The sequence below is a fragment of the Alosa alosa genome, chromosome 2, assembly GCF_017589495.1.
Source record: "Alosa alosa isolate M-15738 ecotype Scorff River chromosome 2, AALO_Geno_1.1, whole genome shotgun sequence".
NCBI classification, from domain to species: Eukaryota; Metazoa; Chordata; class Actinopteri; order Clupeiformes; family Clupeidae; genus Alosa; species Alosa alosa.
The window spans coordinates 14,551,356-14,574,753 of record NC_063190.1 but is presented as its reverse complement, the minus strand read 5'-3'; the positions used below and the strand labels follow the sequence as shown (position 1 = coordinate 14,574,753).

General features: G+C 40.5%; 2 protein-coding genes across 4 annotated transcripts; one reads left to right on the top strand and one right to left on the bottom strand.

Annotated features, from left to right (window-relative positions):
* Nucleotides 1-371: 371 nt before the first annotated feature.
* On the bottom strand, nt 372-7,710 carry znf346 (zinc finger protein 346). 2 transcript variants are annotated; one of them, XM_048238151.1, is made up of 8 exons: nt 7,589-7,710; nt 7,011-7,114; nt 6,402-6,497; nt 5,991-6,147; nt 5,568-5,777; nt 2,561-2,660; nt 1,761-1,886; nt 372-1,336 (listed from the first exon to the last, which is right to left on the bottom strand). In XM_048238151.1, the coding sequence occupies exons 1-7, from the start codon at nt 7,644-7,646 to the stop codon at nt 1,763-1,765; spliced, it is 849 nt and encodes a 282-aa protein (XP_048094108.1). In that variant the 5' UTR covers nt 7,647-7,710; the 3' UTR covers nt 372-1,336; nt 1,761-1,762. The 2 variants fall into 2 exon arrangements, with proteins under 2 accessions (XP_048094108.1, XP_048094107.1); XM_048238150.1 differs by having other exon boundaries at nt 372-1,886.
* A 4,891-nt stretch (nt 7,711-12,601) lies between these two features.
* LOC125291242 (hexokinase-2-like) lies at nt 12,602-21,963 on the top strand. Of its 2 annotated transcripts, XM_048237913.1 has the most exons (11): nt 12,602-13,010; nt 13,614-13,764; nt 15,091-15,253; nt 15,540-15,688; nt 15,946-16,065; nt 16,499-16,594; nt 18,422-18,521; nt 18,858-19,041; nt 19,623-19,778; nt 20,067-20,303; nt 21,677-21,963. In XM_048237913.1, the coding sequence occupies exons 2-11, from the start codon at nt 13,648-13,650 to the stop codon at nt 21,876-21,878; spliced, it is 1,524 nt and encodes a 507-aa protein (XP_048093870.1). In that variant the 5' UTR covers nt 12,602-13,010; nt 13,614-13,647; the 3' UTR covers nt 21,879-21,963. The 2 variants fall into 2 exon arrangements, with proteins under 2 accessions (XP_048093870.1, XP_048093871.1); XM_048237914.1 differs by lacking the exon at nt 12,602-13,010 and having other exon boundaries at nt 13,655-13,759.
* The last annotated feature ends 1,435 nt before the right edge of the window (nt 21,964-23,398 follow it).

The following is a 23,398-nucleotide window of genomic DNA, read 5'->3' as shown; positions in this document are numbered from 1 at the left end:
GCCAAGCTCATCAAACACACATCAACACAGATGTTCCCTTTCTGAAGCTTCTCAGCAAGTCTTTTAGCCAATCAGAAAATCAGAAACAGAGCATTCATAATGTCAGTCAAACATTAGGTGTTGGTGTAGGTGACTGGCTAGTCAAAGCAGGGACAGGGAAGGGCCAGGAGGAGACAGTTTGTTTAGAATCTAAGCTACTTTTGAAAACTCTGGCTAATGTCAGCTTGATTAGCACATGTTGCATATTGTAGCCTCAAATACTATAATTCAAATTACAGTAGTAATACACCTCTAAACTGTCAGATTACAAGGAGTACTTATTAATTAGACCAATGAAGCCATTCTACATTTAAATTATCAGACATTCAACATCAAAGCAGTTATTTTAATTTAGGTTTGCCAGTCAATCCATCTTTGTAGAAAATAAAAATATTTGTCTTACTTTACACGAAAAAAGCAACAATCTGCTACAGCAAACCTTTATAAAAATCCTGCATTCAAAACTCTAACCAGATTTTACATTCATTGAAGGCTTTAAAGGACTGAGGAAATTGAGTTCATGGCAACAAATCACTGGGCTGAAACGCACAAGAAAGCCCTTTATGCGGATAAATAAAAAATAGTCACATGACTTAGTATGACATCATTTAGAACTATGCAAGGACAACAGCCTTCATATTGTTATTGCAGCAATATACATAGATATGCATTTTTATACGAGAAGCACAATGCATACTGCACTATGCTTCAACAGTACCATATGTACTTAAATCATCTCCTCATCCACACTGGGGTAGGAGTGTGTAAATAAACATGAAATTCCTTCTCTGATCCTACCATATCAAATTAAGGAACAAACAAACAAAAAAACACAGTAGTGGTAAATGACACTGTACCACTTTGAAACTCATTCTGCTGGCTACAGATTAAAAAATAATAATTTAGCTTTTTGCAAATTAACTTACATGAACAGAGGAGATGTTGTAAACAAACACAAATGACAAAAAACAACATACAATATGTATGTAGGAACAATTTCGGAAATATCTCTTGATGAAATACACGTACTTTGCAGTTAGTCCAAGTTAAAATAAAACGACAAAGTTAAAATAACACTATTTTCACCAATCCATACAGATAAAAAGCAAAGACTAAATACTGTTATAAACAAACAATAAATATAGTCTCAATTAAAAAAAAAAAACCTGACATGACTAAATGTATTATGGGATCAGATGTTGACACTGCTCCTCCTGGTTCAGTTCCTTCCTGTTCCAAATGTGGAGCAGAGATAGGAAGGCGTCCCTCTTTGTGAGTTAGCCAAGCCATGCCGAAACTATAGTGAGTGATAGAGAAGGGGGAAGACGGTGGCAAAGATAAAGAGATAAACATTAAGGACCTGTGTCCACCCAATCGCCTTTTTTGCGTCCTCGGTGGCAAAAAGCCCTCGGAGCTGACTGTTTTTTTTTCCCCGCAGCGCTCAGAGCGCTGAAAGTTGAAATCTGTTCAACTTTTAGAACAGTGCTGGCCTCGTCTATGTCACTTCTCTATCGACGACCAATCAAAACTTCATAACCTAGCAACAATAAACACTTGACAAACACTCTGAAAATGAGGTTGAGTGCGCAGTCGGCTCAAAAAACGCGACTGGTGGACACAGAGCCTAAAGGTAGAAAGAGACTTTTGCATCAGACAAAGCTGGGAGGCCCACGGACCCTAGGAGTAGCTGTTATGGGTCTGGTTCTGGTGGTATGCCATACCATCACTCCTGGAACCCATCAATGGATGCCTCTGGCTTGCTGTTCCACTCACTGACCACAGGGGGGAGTGTGGAGTCTTCACTTGGGGTGACCTCAGGGGCCTGACTTCCACTCGCCAATTTGACTCTGCCGAGAAGGTAAGACAATCATTTAACTGATAATCAGTCGACCAAACCATCAATAAGAATTATCGCACAAAGACAATCCTAGTTTTGCATTGACCCCTCTAGACATTACAGTAAAACATTCATGGTCTTAATATGCCGCTTCGATAGATAGATAGATACTTTATTGATCCCCAGGGGAAATTCAAGGTCTCAGTAGCATACAGACATCTCACACACATTCACTAACAGCAGAAAAAAGTAATTAAAAGTATATAATATAAAAACTACGCACAACTAAGCAATAAGGACAGTAGAAGATAAAGAATATACTAAACATACATAAATACAAATTATACTAAATAACACTTAATCTAAATCAATTCTAAAAACAGTATCCACATAGTAGGTGATTAATCAATCAAGAGGCGCTTGCAATGACTGAGGCAATCTCCGTCTTTATACAGGAGCTATATGATAGCCTCCAGAGAGGACATTCAGTCCATCTTCTGTCTGTGCGACTATCAAATACAGTAACAGTGCAACAGTAGTGACCTATTACTGTACGATAGCCTATTCCTCCATGGAGTATGCACCTATGCAAAAATACGACAATAATAAGTGGTACGGTTCCTGTAGCTGACGTGTATTTCAAAGTGGGGGGTGGAGGTGTTGCCTTGAGGGTGAAATACGTACTGGTTCTTGTGTTTGGAGCCACTGATGTGTGCATCATACTGTTTCTGTGAGTTCAGCTCTATGTTGCACACCTTGCATGGGTATCCCTTCAAGACTGTTGCTGTAGGGATCACAGAATGGGAGAGATGCGCAGAGTCAATGAGTTCCCTATAATAGTGCTGAAACATAAGCCTCATACAGAGAAGTAGTCTTTTAGGAGTCAATGATAAACATGATCTCTGTAAGACAACTGGAACACCATATATAGAAAAAAATTCAACATTCAACATATAAATACAGTGGGGAACCACTGTTTCATATTGCATAATAAAATACCTTTACAGGCTCAGTGATGACAAACTGAAACATGATGACCAAGCCTTTAGTGACACTAGGGATGTAACGGTATGAAAATTTAACCTCATGGTTATAGTGACCAAAATTATCACGGTTTTCGGTATTATTGCGGTATTTTTAAAAGTGTGTTCAATATGTTCAGAAAGCACTGATAGGCCTACACAAGCTGAAATAGTTTCAAAAATCATGTTTAATTGGCTATGCGCTTACTTACCCTACCATTCCTTGAAGTTTGCTATTTCTGTTATTTGGATCCAATGAGTGAGACCAAAGTAAGTGTTTGAAATAAAACTTGTATTCTCCTAATAACTACTGTATTCTCCTAATAACGTGAGTGGAATGGATTTAATGTGGATGTGAACATAAAAAGACGCAGAGTGGCTACATGTTACAGTGCACGCTTTGCGGTGAAAATGTTACGCCTTTTAAAATCAGATGTAGCCTAATCCGAATCGCAGTTAAAACCATCAATTAGACAACAGAATCAGTAGGGTACCAGTTTTGTACCAGGCCTACTGTATGTCAAAAGCAGGCTCGGATGAAGCTGGGAAGGATTAAACACACGGTTTCCACACCGCGGTAATCAACCGTGATAATTATGATATTTGAAAAGGAAACGGTAATTGTTATCGTCAACATTTTTATCGCAGTTTACCATTATACCGGTAATCGTTACATCCCTAAGTGACACTCAATAACAGTAAGCTGACGCCGATCACAAGCTGACATGTACAGGCACATAGATCTGGTGGGCCTGTACCAGCTTTCCCTAAAACGGGCCTTCAGGTCACACACATCACATTATGGGAAACATGTAGAATCTGCCCACCTATCTCTAATAAGGCCTGTTCAGACTACCAGCTCAAATCTATTTTGGAATTCAAATTTATTTTGGACTGCAATAAAATACATGAAACCCAACGTTTGCAATTCGGATTTGAAGGTGGTTTGAAATGTGATTCCAATCGGATTTCTACAGAAGTGCTGGAATTCAAGCTGCTACTGGCTAGTGCTAAAGACCTGACTGGACACTGATTAACTGTTTTCAGACACGTCCTCCGCTCTATATGCGGATCTTTGTCAAATGGATGTCCTACCCTTCGGGTGATTCAGATATGATGCTTGCACGCGGACATTATGTGTGAACGACACCGACGCACATGAACCGAATCTCCGCATATTCTTCTCTTCGTTCAGACATGAGCTAATTTACATCAGTGTTTCCCATACATTGACTAATCTGTGGCGGGGCGCCACAAAATAAAAATCGGCTGCCACAGATTAATATTCTATATTTAATTTAATTTAAATATAAGGTCAAATCCTTGCATTGCACTTTTTACGCACGCAGCCTTTCCTTGCCCCGCCCCGCTCTCTCTCGTAGCCCGCTGCCACTCCTTTGCATGTGCATTTAACGAAATATTCACGATTGTTGAAGGATTGCTGTTGCCACATAGAAGCATTGCTAAGGTCTTATCACAACATAGTATGCTACATTGAAGAGACTAAACTAAGTTATGAAATCAAGCAGTATCTCAAAGCTAACGTTAGAATACTGTTTGGATTTCGAATTTAGCATGCTTAGCCTACTTACAGCTGCTTGTCAATTTCGTTGAAGGGCTCATTTTATTGACTCTGACACTGAATGTTTGCAAAATCCCGATGTAAATGGAAAAGTGTTTTCCAAAATTCAAAAGTGCTTGTCCCAAGGAGAAGTACGAACCTTTATTTAAACTATGTAGAAAACGTTATGAATTGCATCCACACATCAGCAGCCTTTCAACTGTGTTACAATTGCAAGGGTTGCCTCAAACGTCTTAAAGTGACAGGCACTCAATTAGACCTATACACTACCAAGACGATCTTAATACTCACTATTAATGCTATCTGTCTCTGAACTCACTCAGTGGAATTCAGTCAAGCAAGAGGTCAGACACTGAAAAGTGCACTCTGAAACATGCTTCTTAAAACCTCACACACCTGGAGTCCACAGGCTCAGGTGTTAGCCCTTTTCCACCAACAGAGAACCGGCTCCGTTCCTGTTCGCGAACCAACATTTGAACTCGGTCTGAGTATTTCGACCAAACAAAAAACGCTGAAACGTGGCACTTCGGTTCGATGCTTGAACCAGAAAATAGTTGTTTTTTCCTGTGAACCAGAGTGGGCGTGTCCCTTTACTGTTCAGACGGGAGAAAGCTTAAACCATGCGTTTTCCCTCAACTGTTGCCATGAGTAAACAAAACTAGTCAACTAACACTAGACTGCAGACGTTAACTAGCATTTTACACAGCTAATTTCTGCCATTTTTACGGGACAACCGTCATATCATTCTCCCGTTCATGCATCAGATTAACTTTTGTTTTGCACGCAGCACTGTTGATGACGCATCCTTGGTTTGATTCAAAACTGGTGGAAATGCGGGCTGGTTCACTAGATAGCACAATTCTGAACGGAACCGGTTCAAGAACGTGTTCTCTGTTGGTGGAAAAACGCCTACTGAGAACCAGAACCACATTCGCCCACATATTGAACAAGGCCAGCGTACAATAATAACTGTCCCAGAATTAGGAGAGACAACTCAATTTCATCTGCCCCATCCCCGGAGGCAGGCTGAATGGGACAGAAAAGCAGACAAATAATGGAGGCCGTGGCAACAGCAGCAGCAGCTCACCGGTGCCTTGGGCCTGGCTGGCCTTGGGCTTGGCCATTTGCTTCTGGTGCTTCTTGCCCACGTAGTGCTGCTGGGCCATCAGGGGGTTGTTAAAGGTGGCGTTGCACAAGCTGCAGGAACGGTCATCCATGGTGCCCTCGGGGGCCGGGCCCACCTCCTGCTTCGGCCCATCCATCTTCGCCTGGTCCTGGATCTTGGCCTGAGGTAAGACTAGGGGTCCAGGGCATAGCTTTAGCTACTTCTCTCCATTTGAATGCTTTGAGTTTATTTCAGTTAATTGATGTAAAGACATGTTTTTTTTTTTAACTAACAAACATACATGCTCGTCAACGTGAATAACAATTCACTAACTAAGAATGCATGAATACAATACATATATAAAATTCTATTGTAGAAATATAAGGTACACAAATGGTCTCACACCTGGTTGCGGGATAGTGGGGGTGCCCATCCTAAGCTTCAGGTTTTTTGCATGCACCTTGCCTTGGTAGTGTGACTCCGCAATCACTGGTGTGTAGAAGGTCATATTGCAGATGTGACAGGCCTTCAACCGATCTCCTCCACTGTTAATGGTCTCCGGCTGATAGATTTGCATGTCATTATATTAATAATAATAATTATAATAATAATAATAATTATTATTATTATCTACACCCAATTTACCTGAAAATAAAGCTTGTAAACTTGCATAACTTTGCCACACTTTCTCTAAGTATTGTCTCTACACTTGTAATACTAATACCCAGGAGCAAAATAGAGCTTAACATCTGCAATGGAACTACAATAGGATGAATGTGATGCAATACCTTAAAGTTATTTTTTTTCTTCACTTACTTCTTCAGTTGTGGAGACTTTTAATCGTTTTACAAGTGGGTTATCATCTTTGTGGATGTACATGTAGCGTCGTACTTTGTTAGCATGCTTCTTGCTCTGCAAAATATATTAGGCTATATAGTTAGAATAGTTTTCAGTTCATTCCGACACAAACATTCATAGTCTTCGTCAGAGATCATGCCTGATTATCATGACTGAAACAGTACCCACTGAAACCCCTACAGGAATTTCTCAACCCAACAACTGAAGACCCAGACTATCAAAGCACTGAATGGCTAGGTGAGATCTGGCACTGAATAGCTTACAGGTAAGACCAGTCTTCTTCTGTCTTTAGGAATGGTGAGCTAATAATAATTTAGCCTGTAGACCAGAAACACAAAATAAAATCCAGTTTTGTATGGCTTGCTTATTAACAATAAACAAGTGAACAACAGGCAGTATTTTGTAATGACTCCATCATTTGTAGGCCTGTACTCCTAGAGGCCAAAGAGGTCAAAACCACCAGATACTTATTAGAGCACTGGAATGCATGCAATATGTTACCAGAATCACAATCAAGATTGGCACTTGAGCTACAGCCACGGCGGCCACTGCACTAGAAATACGAACCTGGTAATGTGCAAGCTTTTGAGAGTCGGAGATCAACACGGCGCTGCACACTTTACATTGGGCATCTGAAAACAAGTCACTGTTTTCCTTGATCAGCCTGTCAACTGTATTGAAACAAACAACGGCAATATGACAGACGTTTGCAATCAGATCGTGTAGTGCAAAGGTGCTTCGATCTAAGGCTAGAAAAGTTAGCCTACATAGAGGTTCATATCTTGAGGATAAGGGAAATGCGGACAAATAATAAGCTAGGAAATTAACCACACAGCATACTAAAATAAAATGTTTTAAACCTTACACATCCAGGTAATCTAGTCTGCACGTTTTAGGTATAGACACGTGATGAAAAGCCTTACGTCGACCTTGGCTAACTTACAGGTTAAGTAAAGCGAGACACCTTGCTAGTATTATGCTGCATGCCTGCCTCTCATTGAAGGGGCATTTTGTTATGCTAGCTCACTGACAAGCTAACACACCATTCCAACAGCTCATTGTTCGACAAAGTGTGCGACTAGCATGAATTGTTGAAAATAACAAATGAATGCCTAAGTGTCTAGGCAAATTACTAGCACTCTTACCTTCCGCTGCCCCTGATGGTAAGTATGGAAATCCTCCATTGGGCTCTTCGTTCGCCATATTTCCAGGAGGCAGAGCTTGGCTCCCGGCCAGACAGGAAACTCGTGGAACCCGAACGGTGGTGTTTTCGTAGTACCGTTTGGAATCATGGGAAATGTTTTTGTTACCGAGAGCGAGCTGGAGCCTGGCTGGAGCAGAGGCTACCCGCGCACACCCAGCTGATCATGGATCAGTGTATCAATAATGAGTGGATCAAACAGCTCTTGTGTGTGTGTGTGTGTATTAAAAATAAAGGTAGGCTATGAAGAAAACAAAAAGAGAGTCAACAGAGTTAGGTATTCTACTAACTGAAAAAAAAAAAAAAAAAAAAACATTGACCAATCAGCTGGTTTTATGAGTCAGTGGTCCCCAAACTTTTTCTTCCGAGGGCCAGCTCACTATGCCTGGCTCTAAGAGAGGGCCAGAGATTCGGAGTATATTAATAATCATAAATAGCTTAGTGCTGTGAACAACAGCAGTCTAACTTAGTTGAATATTCCATTACATTTAATCATAGGCTACTGCAATTTAATACCATTGTTAGCTGTGTTTATATTGCCATCATGCCATATCAGTGTAAAATGTAGCTCAAATGAAATAATAATAAAAAGACTTTAACATTCCCAAAAGTATTAGCAGGGAGTTCCAAAAGTCTATTTTATCCAAAATGTGTGAACTCTGAACTCTGTGTCTTTGCATACACAGCTCAAGTTGTGAACAAGCAATATCCTACAAATAATTTGAAGTTCTCAAACTATGAGAGTTTTATGAAGTGCTGGCAAAAACATCTGAAATTACCACTTTCACTCACCCGATGAGAACTTGTGAATTTGTATGAACACTTGAACGAGTGAATAAACAATAGAAATAATTATCCTAGAAAGTCCCAGAAATATGACTTGAATAGAAGTTAGTTAGTTATTAACAATTCATTGATAAACTTCTAGAATACTTTGAGCACTGATGCAGTCAGCATAGGCCTCTTGCATTGTTTGCAGGTAGGCCTACATTTCATTCCGTTTTCGATGGCAAACGCAAAACAGCGCCAAAACAACCACCAGTGGACAAAAAGAGTATTACATGTGTACTGTTAAGACTCGCCATAGAGAATGAATGGGGGAAATTACGGAGGTTATAGTTTGACGATGTGTACTCCCATGCGGGCCAGATGCTATATACCACGGACATGTTTTTAGGGGGCCACCCAAAATGAGGTGGCGGGCCGTATCCGACCCGCGGGCCGTAGTTTGGGGACCACTGAGTCAGGCTATCATCGTATAGCCTATTTATTTGTCACTTATTTCATTGGCTTTAAATATCATCAACCTAGAACTCTTTTTTATTTTATTTTTTTTATTACATACAAAAATCACCATACAAATTATAATCAACCTAGAACTCATTCTTTGCAGAATTGGGAAGTGCAGGTAGGCTGGGCCTAAGGATTATAAATCAAACGATAGTGAATAGGGACAAACAATTCGGCCTTGTTTAATCAAACATGATCTGAGTAGCATAGGCTACTAAATTTTGCCTACATGTGAATGTAGAAATGACAATAAAGATTCCTTGAAAATAATACACACTTGAGAAATAGCCTAGCCTAGGAATGTTAGCAAGTTGGTTAACCTACTGGCAGACTTGTGGTACGTGGCAAACCTGGCGAATATTTGCCACTGGCAAAATTCTCATTTATGTTGCTGGAAGTTTGCCAATAACTAGTTTCTTTGCCACAAATCAACAACAAGTTTCCAGAAATCTTACCCAAACAAGGTGGTAGATAGCCTATGTTTATAATTATGTAGGTCTAACATAGGCTATGTGCATTTTAATAATAAAAACATCACTTTCTATAGTCCTAGCATGCATTTAGCTACAGAATGGTTCGGTTTGATTACCGGTAGGTGACAGCATGCTGCATGACCTGATTTCAACGTAAAACACTTGGACAGAAATAATTTCTGAGATTAAAGTCAGAATTTCTGACTTTAAAGTCAAAATTTCTGACTTTAATCTCAGAAATTATTTCTGACTTTGTTTCTGGAAAATGTTGACTTTCCTTCTCAGAAATTCTGACTTTAACCTCAGAAATTATTTCTGACTTTGTTTCTCAAAAAATTTGACTTTTATTTCCAAAATTTTGACTTTTATCTCAAAATATTTGACTTTTATCTCGAAAATTTTGACTTTTTTTCTCACAGAAATTCTGACTTCAATCTCAGAAATTAAGCTCGTGTCGACACGAGCTGTGCCCTCTTACCACAAGCTCCTGTCTACACGAGCTGTGCCCTCTTACCACAAGGCCAACTCGATCCAAACACTCTCATCCATGGCTAAATGATACCCTCCGATCGCAGCACACCAAACTCAGAGCCGCGGAGAGGAAATGGCACAAATCCAAACTAACTGATGACCTCAAAAACTACAAGACACTCCTGACCTCCTTCTCAGCCAGCATCACTGCTGCTAAGACGGCTTTCTACAATGACAAAATCAACAGCGCTACAGACACTCGAAAACCTTCAAATCGCTACTCAACCCTCAGCTGCCTCCTCCTCCATCCAGCCTTACTGCGGATACCCTTGCCTCATTTTTTACAAACAAAGTGGCGGCAATCAGCAGTCAATTCTCTACATGCCCACACAACCAGTGTGGGCATGTAGAGAATCAGATACCGCACTCGTACAACCTCTAGGGGCTGCTGGAACATCTTTTTCAGCAAGTATCTAGACTCCTGACATGTAACCGTTCTACCACATGCCCGCTGGACCCTATACCTACGAGCCTACTTCAGTCCATCAGCCCGACCATCGCACCAGCTATCACAGATGTGATTAATGCCTCGCTAACCTCCGGCACATTTCCAACAGTGTTCAAAATGGCCCGGGTAACACCGTTACTTAAGAAAGCTTCTCTCAACCCTGCTCAAGTCGAGAACTACCGCCCTCTCTCACTCCTGCCTTTCCTATCCAAAGGCATTGAACGAGCAGTGTCCAAACAGGTCTCTAACTTCCTTTCACAGAACAACCTTCTGGATCCAAATCAGTCTGGGTTCAAAAGCGGCCACTCTACCGAAATGGCTCTGCTGTCTGTAACAGAAGCTTTAAAAGAAGCCAGGGTGACCGCTCGGTCATTAGTACTCATTCTGCTTGACTTATCGGCTGCCTTTGACACGGTTAATCACCGCATCCTTCTCTCTATACTCGCTAACATGGGAATCTCCGGTTCTGCTCTCTCCTGGTTTGAATCCTACCTCACAGGACGCTTGTTTAACATATCATGGCTTGGTCAGCTATCTGCACCTCACCATCTCACCACAGGGTAAAAAAAAAAAATTCAGGGGCAGCCGTGGCCTACTGGTTAGCACTTCGGACCTGTAACCGGAGGGTTGCTTAAGCAAGGCACCTAACCCCTCACTGCTCCCCAAGCGCCGCTGTTGATGCAGGCAGCTCACTCCGCCGGGATTAGTGTGGGCTTCACCTCACTGTGTGTACACTGTGTGCTGTGTGTGCGAGGGAACGCAATAGTGCGGTCTAAGAATATTTACCGACGTGACCCTTCCCGGGCTCCGTAGATTTTAGAGTAGACCTCCTAATTACTACATTGTGTACCTATTAGGGGTTTGCACGGACGTCACGTTCTGGCCGGTAACCATGGTAACCCAGCACGCGTGGCCATATTGGCGATACTCGGTGAATGAAGTACAATGGAGTATTATGCACTTTGGATATCGTACGTGATTGTAGCCATGTCTAAACAACAAAAATGCTCATCAAAATGTGGCTAAGATGCAAAGGCATATAGGGCAGGACTTGGACCTCAAGAAAATGTGCGATGTTTCGAGAAATTACAGTTTATTGGCAGCGCAGATCCATATGAGTTGGGTGAGGGAGACGAAGTACCAAGTTCAACCACAAGCGCCCCCCTTCCTCTGATAACTTCTGGCATTATTCTCCTTTCTCCCTGGTTTTCTAATATCTTTTGGAAGTTGATACCTACTCCAGATGTTTTTCTCAGTCTGACCTATTGGTACAACCTAAAACACGGCAATAATTAACCATTTTGGTCATTAACTTGATGATGTTAGGGATTTACTTCAGTGCCTAATGCTTTCTAATGAGGCGTATCTCCAATATGGCAACGTCCAAATCTGATGACACGCCGTGCAAACCCCTAATAGGCACATAGCAAAAACTGGTAAGAAAGGGAAAGCAATCTGGACATCTGGAGTGTATTATATATATATATATATATATATATATATATATATATATATATATATATATATATATATATATATATAGCCTATTTATCCTTTGATTAACCATGGCTATCACACTAACACAGAACTCTCTTTTCCAAGTGAGGCCTAGCAAAGAAATGCAAAAGGAATAGCTTACAAAACATACACAATACAAATCACAAATAGGATAAGGACATTTGCAAATATAGCAAAAGAGAATCTAAAAGCATTCAAAGGGATCATTTAGAACATTTTCAACACAGAATTTAAAATTAGAAAGTGAATGAGTTGTCTGCCAAGTTGACCTGAGGATGGTGAATGATAGCCTACCAATGAATCTGTATTGACAGTGCTTGAATGCATGCAGCAACCATATGGGGGCGCAAGATAAAATATATACAGCTCTGAGCTATGAATTGTCCTTTAGTGATTATTATTATATGGCTAATGATTCATCTTAGATTGAGCCGTTATTTATGATCATTTAACTATTCACTTTATTATTATTATTATATTATTATTACAATTATTAGTCTTATTATTAGGCATAGTCTATTATCATTTAGGCCATATTGTCTAGTGTTTGCAGTTGTGATCACTCTTTCTGCAAGGAAGCTGTAAGCCTAATTTAAACCGTTACGTTTCAAAGAAGAATATTCTAAGCCAGTTGAGGAAATGTCATAACACTGAACGATGGTTAACCGATAGGCTTTCGACATAACCACACTTCCTTTCATGAGAAAAGTAGGCAAATCATTAGTTTGACGTTATTTTTAAATTCCTAAAATCCTTAGCCTATTCAGATCTTAGTGGTAGACTAACACACAAAATAGCCTAACCTAATGTTGTCCTATATTTCATTATGTAAACTAGAGAGTAGCCTAAATGTATAACTGCTGCATGCCAGGAAAATACCTTCAATAACACTAAATGGTGCACTGTGGCACTTGAAACAAAAGCAATGGTTAGGTTATAGCCACTGCTCTCCACCCTCTAAAGGCATGTCAAGTATTGAGTCGAAGAAGAAGAGTTGAACTTGAGATGTGTTCAGGACGAGCCGTTGCTCTATTAAATTGACCAAATAACAGGAAGTCGATGTCAATCGGAATATCGGAGGCAACAGAAGCACATCTCACTTGAAGGTAGGCTCAGCTAAATTGTTTTGCTATCTCGTTAGTGTCGTAGCCTATATTAAGATGCGCTTCATAAAATCTGTTATTGGCATTTCATCTGATTTTTCTTTTGTCGTATAGGCTAATAGATTGAGCGCATTTGAGCGGTAGGCTACCCACTGACATTTTTAACTTCTGGTTATATGTAGATGTAGATCATCGCTCATTTCCCCCGAACAAACAAACCAGAATTTCTGAGCGATGAGATGCCTTGGCTTTTAGGCTATAATCATGAGAATTGGAAACAGCGGGAACTGAAATTTTATGCGTGTCTGCGACATATGCCTCAGGTGTCAAAATCACACAGTTAAAATGTTAACTGTGCTACTTTTGGTTCTCACAAGTATTTCGATTTCATGTTCTCAGTTTCATTGTCATTCTATCCATAATTGCCTTGCTGGAAAAATTGAAGACATGATGAAAGAAAAACAGCCCTGAAAAATATAGTCCAGGCCTAAGTTATAGATAGATAGATAGATAGATAGATAGTGTATTGATCCTCAAGAGGAAATTCAATTATATGCCTGAGTTTCCCAACAACCTTGAATGTAATTCATGCTTTCCATCCACTAGTCATTCCTGTAGTAGAAAAAGTAAAGCTGTGCAAATGAGCAGTGAAGTTTCAAATGGTGACACTGATGCCCCTCGTGCCAAGAGGGCCAAACTTGAAGATGAAGATGACGACTCAGACGAAGCTGCCATCTCCCCTGCCACCATGAGTAAGGTAGTTCCATGTGGCTTTAACACTCCTCCTGTCTTTCTCTTACTATTGGATGTCAGTGTGTTTCTAGAGAAGTGATTGAAAAGGGCATGTAAAATGTGGAGACATCATTGTGTTGAGTGCAGTTGGTGTTAGGAAATATTGTGTGTGTCAACGTATTAATGCGTGACTGAGACTTGCACATACATTCATATACAACAACAACAACACAACAAGTCCTTTGCATTTTCATATGACTATGAGACACCATTAAGATTTGCAAGTCACCCAACAGGTAATCAGATGCAGTCAGGAAGAGACAGACTCTCCCACTGTAAACCCAGCCAAGCAAGTCTGTGAAGAAAAAAAAATGAGTGTCAGAGATGGGTTGGGGTGAAGAGAGACTTTGGAAAAGTACTACCATGCATAGTGAATGAGTGTGCACTAAAACTTCCGCTGCAGCTTATAAAAAAAAGTGAGAGAGTGAGATTGAAGTGAGAATGTTGAAACTTGTTTGAGGTATTTCAACAAGACAGAAAACGTTTTAAGCACTGCAACATGGATGAGAGCCAACGTGTTCCTTCTAAGGGAACAGGAAAGTTGACTGTATGAACATCCCATCTCCTGAGATTAGTAATGTGTTGGTGCCTGTATTTGTCCAAGCTGGGAGGCACCAAACACTGCCAGCCCCTTCCTGTGGAATGTTTCCTTCCTCCCTCTCTCTCTCTCTCTCTCTCTCTCTCTCTCTCTCTCTCTCTGTCTCTTGCTCTATCTTTCTTTCACCCTCATCTGCTTTCATTTTAGCTTAATTCATAAGAAACTGTGGTACAAAAACAGAATGAGTTAGCAGCAGAAGTGTTTTGAAAAGTCAAACCTAATAGGCCCTTTAGCTATCCTCAATATAACACAAGAATTTGGTATAGTATTTCATTAATTAATGAACATAATCAGAACACATATGGAAATGTACAATGAACAGAGACACGAGAAACGGTTGTTACAAAACAATATGCGTAATCCTCAAATCAAGCTCTTGGAAACATCTGAGGTCATAGGAACGAAAAGCATATCTGTCGAAAGAGTCCACCCTGTGGTAGAGTGAGAGACTGCATTCTTTATTTCAGCTATATAATTCTATGTAATGTTTATTTATAGGCCTATTATTAATGTTCCTTGGGGATGAAAAAAACTATGACTATATGAATATACTGCTTGAGGGTTTTGATATGTGAGAACGAACTATCTTTTCATTTTTAGAAAATATGTCAACTTCAAGAATTATTTTGACATGATGCACATGAGGATATTGCAGCTTCATATACACAGTAATGTCCATGGTGTTTTGTTCAGGTGGAAGACTTCCTACTGCCTTTCCAGCTCTCACTGGAGAAGCTGCGTGAGGTGTCCTCAAAGCTTCGTAAGGACCTCATTAGAGGGCTGGGCAAGCACACCCACCGGCGAGCCCCGGTCAAGATGCTACCGACCTTTGTCAGGGATACACCAGATGGGACTGGTATGACAAGCTGCTCTGAAAAATACCTTGCTCTACTGCTTTTTGTTTTCAGTTGGATCACATTTTTTTTCCTGTAAAACAGTTACAAATAATTTACTAGTGTAATTGAAGATAATTTATCTACCAACTACTCATGTGTCACACAACACAAATAAAATGTTAGAGATCATGATTGTACAGCAAAAAAATAAATAAGAGAAATTGACAGATTCCCACTGTAAAGAGTTTTGATTCTCATGGTCTAGACTTACAGTATCTCATGATCCTATCTGATTGGTTCTCCCAGAGAAAGGGGACTTCTTGGCTCTAGATCTGGGCGGGACAAATTTCCGTGTGCTGCATGTGTGTGTGGAAGAGAACCTGCAGAAAGTGCTGAAGAACGATTCACAAGTGTGCGCCATACCTCAGGAGATGATGCAGGGACCTGGAGAGGAGGTGTGTATGTGTGTGTGTGTGTGTGTGTGTGTGTGTGTGTGTGTGTGTGTGTGTGTGTGTGTGTGTGTGTGTGTGTGCATGTGTGTGTGTGCACTGTGCATGCGTCTGGATGTGTGTGTGGTGTGTGTGCAGGTTATGGGGGAAGTTTGTGTTGTATGTCTGAGTGCATTGAAAATGTTCCTTATGATCTGTGCATTTGTTTGGGACAGGTGCGATTTGCATTTACTGACATGTCAGCCTTTGCTTTCTCTTTGCAGCTCTTTGATCATATAGCAGCGTGCCTAGCTGAGTTCCTTGAGTCATTAGAACTCAAAGACAAGATTCTCCCTCTTGGTTTCACCTTCTCCTTTCCCTGTGAGCAAAAAGACATTGACAAGGTTAGTTACTGTTCATAGGTTCCATATAAGTTCAATAACCTGCTACTATTAGATTGCTTTGGATAAAGGTGTCTAAGATGTACTGAAAATACCAATGTCAATGATGGGCTATAGTGAAGACAGTGAGTATGTCACTCTTCCATTGTGAGCACGTTTATATGGTCGATTCAATGGGAAACACACATAGATGATTTGATTATATATAAACCAGCTTTTACAGGACTGATAACCCTTGGCTGCAACTTTTTATTTTGCACATGGGCCATGTTATTGCTTAAAAGAGTACCTCTGACACCATGCCTTGACTTTTTTTTTGCCTTGACTTGAGCCTGAGACCCATTGCTTGTCATGGTACTTCAAATAACAATGTGTTAATGCAAGTCCTGTTTCAGAAGATTTACAAGTGTGTATGTATGTATGTCTTTTTGTGCAGAGCATCTTGATCCGGTGGACTAAGGGCTTTGCCTGCTCTGGAGTGGAGGGGCAGGACGTGGTGCTGATGCTGAGAGAGGCCATTAAGAGGAGAGGAGTGAGTGACCATGTTCATGTCCATGTTCATATCTTTAAACATACTGTATATGCACCACAAATGTTTTACTACTGTGCATTCATATTGTAAATGTTAACATTGGCATAATGTGCTATCACATTTCCTATATATTGTAATGTCCAGAGGCGGACAGATTTCACAGCTTCATTACTTGAGTACTTGAGTAAAAGTACAGATACCCTTTGCTAAATTTTACTCAAGTACAAGTAAAAGTACAACAGTCAAATGTCTACTTAAGTAAAAGTACTGAAGTACTTGTTTTTAAAAGTACTTGAGTATCAAGAGTACAAGAGTAGCCTACATTTTCTAAATATTGCATTACTACTGCCACAGTGCTCACATTTATGTACAGAAATGTCCTACATGGAGTTATGAAAAATGTTAATGTTAATACCTTGGAGAATGCAAAAGGAATTGAATCAAGTCATTTTCATCTTTTTACCATGTTGCCAGGGATGGGCAGTATTTCTAATACATGTATTTAAAATACGTATTTCAAATACAAAATACTATTTTGTAATTGAAACACTTGAAGTGAAAACTATCATTAACTTGTTCAGAAAATTGAAATAGTCCGGCGAGGTGGGGCCTCAGGTTCCCGGGATGGACCTGCTGCGTCTTCATCCATTGTTTCATCTATGGCTTCGTCTCTTATCTAAATCTGACCATGGAGTTGACTTTGGCGGAAAGCTGAAGGTGATTGCTGATAGGCTGTCTCAATCAGTGGCGCCTGCACAATCCAATCATGTTTGAGAGGGAAACAACAAATTGAGGGTTTCCGAGATTTTTCTTTTTTCCTTTTTTTTTAGAAGAAGTAACGGGTACTCAAGGTTATGGATAGAAATGTAGTGGAGTAAAGAGTACAATATTTGCCTCTCAAATGTACTTGAGTAAAGTCATGAGTACTCCCCAAAAATGATACTCGAGTAAAGTACAGATCCCTCAAAATTGTACTCAAGTAAATGTACTCCGTTACTGGCTCTGGTAATGTCTGCATGATATCTGAGGTATAGTATGCCTAGTTGTGCCCAGGTAATGGTATAACAGGCCTGGGTTATATGTGTAAACAACATACAGTGCTCTCCACAGTTATTGGTAGTATCACAATAAAAACAATGTATGGTGAAAAGAAATAAAAATCCTCATTAAGAAATATTTTTCTAACAAAACACCACACAGGTGCCACAATTATTAGCACCCCTAGAAAATGTTATAAACAAAATATAACTGAAACAAAATACAACTTTTTATTTTATTTATATTCAACTTCTTTAAGATAATCAGAGTGATTGTGGTAATGGTGGCAGATATCACCATGGCTGTGATTAGCTGCAGTACTCAAGATAGCCTACAGCTGAACTACAGCCATGGCAATATCTGCCACCAATGCCATATTAAATATTGGCCTATATACCCTATGTATTAATACACTGATATATTTCAAATGAGGTTTATCCCAAATAATTTAGATAATCAGAATTTCCGGACACACCTAGAAGCAAGTGTCATTTCATTGATGTGATATATCACTAAGTGGATATGTTAGAATCAGAGTAGATTTATGTCATTCAATACACACAGCTAAAACGGCTCATGTCCTTTCAGGGAGAAAAAAGGACAGATTTGTCAGACTCTACAGGGCTACTGTAATGACCATATGCATTCCCAAACAGCACTCTACAGAAACTGTGTTCTTTCCATTAAACTGGGTTGTCTGGTCAGGTTGTCTGTTTGAATAACTCGCTTAATCTTATATCAGTGCCAAATTGTGGAATGTTAATATTGATTTTTGTCCATTTCCCTCAGGACTATGACATTGGTTCTATTGCCATGGTGAATGACACTGTCGGGACCATGATGAATTGTGGGTACCAGGACCAGAGCTGTGAGATTGGCTTGATTATTGGTAAGCAGAAACTATGGCATAGTCATATTAGTTAAAACAGAATATCGCCTTATATGTCTTAAACATGGAGAATGAAAAGCGATACACAGCATAATAATATTGGCATTTGAAATTGACTTGAATTCAACATCGAATTAATACACTATTTTAAAACACTTTTTAACACATTAATACATATCATTAATTAGCTTGATTAGCCCTTTACAGAGAAGGCAGTTCACTCTACTGTGGATCTGGTCTTTTTTAGGACCAAATCCACCACCACCACCATCTCAGTGGCTGCTGTTTTCCTTGTAAAGTTATAATCAGTTTATAAATCTGGGCCCTGTCCTGCAGGCACAGGGACCAACGCCTGCTACATGGAGGAGATGCGTAACGTGAAGCGTGTGGAAGGAGACGAAGGACGCATGTGCATCAACACAGAGTGGGGGGGCTTCGGGGACGATGGCTCCCTCAGAGACATCCAGACGGAGTTTGACGTGGAAGTTGACCGCACCTCTATCAACCCAGGTGTCCACACGTAAGCTACTGCCCTCAAAGCTCTGCCTCTGCACTCTTCCCTCTGGCCAAAAATATCAATCCCAATGCCCCCAGTGCAGTGACGGGGACACTGTACTGCAGGAGATGCCGACCTTCAGATGACATGTTAAACCCTTGACTCACTGTGGTCATTTAAGATCCCATGGCACTTATAACAAAGAATAGAGGGGTTCCCCAATGTCCTGGCTAAATTCCCAACCTGACTCATTCAATCTGGCCGCCTAATCATCCCCCTAGTGTATTTGGCTCATTCACTCCCTCACTCTCCGCCTCAAGCTGGTGTGTGGTGAGCGTTCTGGCACATTTTAATGTGTTACAATGTAATGTTTATTTGGTCAATAATAGGGTGTCACATACACTGAAATGAAATGTACACCCTTTGGTTGGTCACTAGGACTTGGCCTGACCTTTGGTTCAAAAATCTGTTTTTACATTTTACCTGATTTCATAATTTTGCTACTGTTAAACCTTTTGATGCAATACCACACTTTACATTATTATTAGTTAATAATATATTATGTGTGTATAATAAATATATTGTGTGTGTGTGTGTGTGTGCAGGTTTGAGAAGATGATTAGTGGTATGTACCTGGGTGAGGTGGCTCGACTGGTTCTGATAGAAATGGCCAAGAAGAATTTGGTCTTTGGGGGTGAGACGTCAGAAGCACTCTTAACTCCTGACAGCTTTGAGACTCGATTCATATCCGAGATTGAAGAGTGAGTCACCTCATGTCTTATCCCTCTCTATGCTGAGATATACTGTATACTCAATCCTTGATTTTTGGATAGATGATAGACAAAGTACTATTTATTTGTAAATATTATTGCAAGGAAGTATTTAAAAAATAAATGACAAAAATAGCACCAGTGACTAAGTCTGTACAATTAGATAGATATATAGATAGATAAATACACTGTAGATAGATAGATAGATAGACAGATAGATAGAGACTTTGTTTTTCCAGAGGGAAATTTAGGTGTCTGTGTGTCTTTGCCGGTCCTAAGGGAGGACACTGGTCTGGAGCGGGCCCAGCTGATCCTTACTGAAGATCTGGGACTCCCTGCAGGGCCAGACGACTGTGAGATTGTGCGGCTGGTCTGTGACATTCTCTCCACTCGCTCAGCACAGCTATGTGGCGCAGCCCTGGCCACCATAGCCAATCGAATCCGCAACAACCGTGGACTGAGCCACTTGACCACCACAGTGGGGGTGGATGGAACCGTCTACACAAAGCACCCACAGTAAGTTGAATTTCAACATGTTACCCATCGGTTATGATAACAGCAGCTAAACACGGTGACAGATGTAGTAGACATGTGTTGGCTTGTCTCTCCCTGGGTAATAGAATTGCACAGTTATAGAGCTGCTAGTGGCTTATACTTTTGACAAAGTAAAACTCAATGAGAAATAATAGAGAGCTCATCAAATTTTGTGTATTGATATAGGGAGTCTATTTTTGCGCAGGCTCGTACTGTAGCATACTATTTAATTTATCATAACATACTTATCAACAACATATCATAAAAATATACTTTTTTATTCGATTAGATTTGAAAATACAAAAATACAAAATGACTGTACACCCATAATAATGAATGCCGTTAGCGCAGCATATGTTAAAATAAGTTGATATATGTTAATATAAGTTTTGTCAAAATTTTGGCCAACGATACCCGGGACTCCAGGGAACATGAAACATGGTGGGCTGACATGGAATAGAAGCTGAAAGCAGTTTTCATGGAATAACTCACTAACCATTGCACCCAAGATGACAAAATGTTGTGGTATATGTTGGTCTCAATGAGGTGCATCAATCCAGACCATAACCGCCCGTTTGTGGTGTAGCACTACCTAGTGAAAGACGCAAATTCCAAAAATCCCCCACAGAGGGCACTGTAACTGATCCAGTTCAATGACTGCTTGGAACTTGATGGTCACTGCTTCTGTATGTGTATGTTATATCAGTTTGAGAACAGTATTCTAGTTTGAAGACACACACACACACACACACACACACACACACACACACACACACACACACACACACACACACATTGCACACATGCATTATGTTCTAAGCAATAATAGAGTAGACGTATGACCACACACATCCCTTTTCCACAATTTTGGATGGGTGCTGGATCAGAAAAGTATGACTTCAAAGGTAAAAGGTAAAAGAGAGTGATCCGCACACCATATACTGTAGCTCCCTTGGTAGGTATTTTTTTTTATTTTTCGTGCAACGTTTGCAGCCCCTGGCTCTTCCGTGTCTTGGTGTTATATGCCCCCAACGCTGTCTTCAAGGCAGCGCTGCCTGGAATCACTAGGGTTAGGCATGGGTTAAGGTTAGGATTAGGGTTGGAGTTAGGTTTAGGATTAGGTGCCTTTAAGTCAGCGGTGGCAGCGCTGCCTGGAAGACGACGTTGGGGGCATAAAACACCATCGAGCAGCTCTTCCTCAGGCTACCCTACATGCTAAGCAATCATAAGAAAGTACTATAACAATTGAAAGTAATTCAAGTAATTATGTCATAACAAGCAGTGACATCCATTTCATGTGATGTTGTGATATCTACTAAGGACACATGTAGTAACTTATCTCATTTATCCTTAAGTTATAGTGACAGGCTTGAGGAGACTGTTAAAACGTTGGCACCCAAATGCGACATCAAGTTTTTAGTGACAGACGATGGAAGTGGCAAGGGTGCTGCTATGGTTACGGCTGTTGCCCAAAGACTGGCCATTCATTCCAAGCTGCTTGAGGACAGCGATGGAGATGAGGAAGAAGACGAGGAAGATGAGGAGGAGGAGGACTAAGATGATGACTGATTCAAACTACTGTGCTCTTTGGAGGCTGTTGTGTTTAGATACCTTCATTATTAAAATGATTAATAACTGATAATTTGTGCCATCTTTTTTCCAATGTTTTGAACCCTATGACTTTTTTTCAGGAGAGCAATACAGCATATTAGTGGGGGGAAATTAACCTCAAAAAAGAGTAAAGTCGTTATGTGTTAGATAATAACCAACATCGGTATAGCTAGCTCATATTAATTTGAGCAGAGATCAAACAATTAGTGGGAAATTACCTCAGTTCATTCATACATTTATTTCCCAAAGAAATGCAAGTGAATTGTTAGGAATAACATTCTGCTGATTCCAATAGGCAATGTGGCCAGTCAAGGAAGATGGAATTATTTTGCTGAGAGAAGGTGCGGGTGCTATTAGCCGGAGTCCAGAGGTTTCTCCCCCGGGAAATGTTTGAAATACTGACTGCAAAACATAGCATTTTGACACAGTTTTCGAAGGACATAAATACCAATACCTAGAGAAAGCAGCGCCCGTATTCTGCCTGAATGACGTGAATATTGCCTAGGCCTACCTGCAGTAGCCTAGACTATCACTGGTTACACTTTACTTGACAGTGTCGACATAAGAGTGTCATGAACGTGTCATAAACAAGTCATAAACATTTATGACATAATGCTTCTGTTATTAAGTGACATTCAGTTTTTGTGCGGGTTTTTTTCTAAAACTGATTTATGTCAATGTCAATTTTATTTATATAGCGCATTTACAGACGGCTTAGCCGCACCAAAGTGCTTCACAATAAAGTGCAATAAATTAAAACAGTAAGGCACAAAAACAAAAAGGGCTAAAATAAATTAAGAAATGCAGAAAAAAGAACATTTAAAACTAAACACTGGGGCATAAGGGGAGACACTAGCCAAAGGCAAGTGAAAAGAGGTGGGTCTTTAAAAGGGACTTAAAAACATTTAGACTGAGCTGAACGGATGTGGAGGGGGAGGCAGTTCCAGAGTCTAGGGGCTTCCACTGAAAAGGCTCTGTCCCCCCTAGTTTTCAGCCTGGCCCTGGGTTCTTCCAGCCGCAGTTGGTCTGCTGACCATAGTGCTCTGGAAGGGGAATGGTGATGGAGAAGATCAGACAGGTAGGTGGGGGCCAGACCATGGAGAGATTTGTATACAGTCAAGAGGAGTTTGAAATTGATGTGGTAGTGGATGGGGAGCCAGTGGAGTGAATCCAGAACTGGGGTGATATGTTCACGTTTTTTAGTGCAGGTGAGGAGTCGGGCAGCTGAGTTCTGAACCAACTGCAGGCGGCGGAGCTGGGATTGATCGATGCAAGTGTAGAGAGCATTACAGTAGTCCAGTTGTGATGTGATGAAGGCATTGATGACTCTCTCAAGATTGCTCTGGGGCAGGTAGGCTTTGGTCTTGAAATTGAAACTAAGTAATCGTGTATGTGTAGGGTGTATTTCATACACAATCTGGCAACCTGAATGGATCAATGATTTTAAAATGAAGTTTGATGGCCAT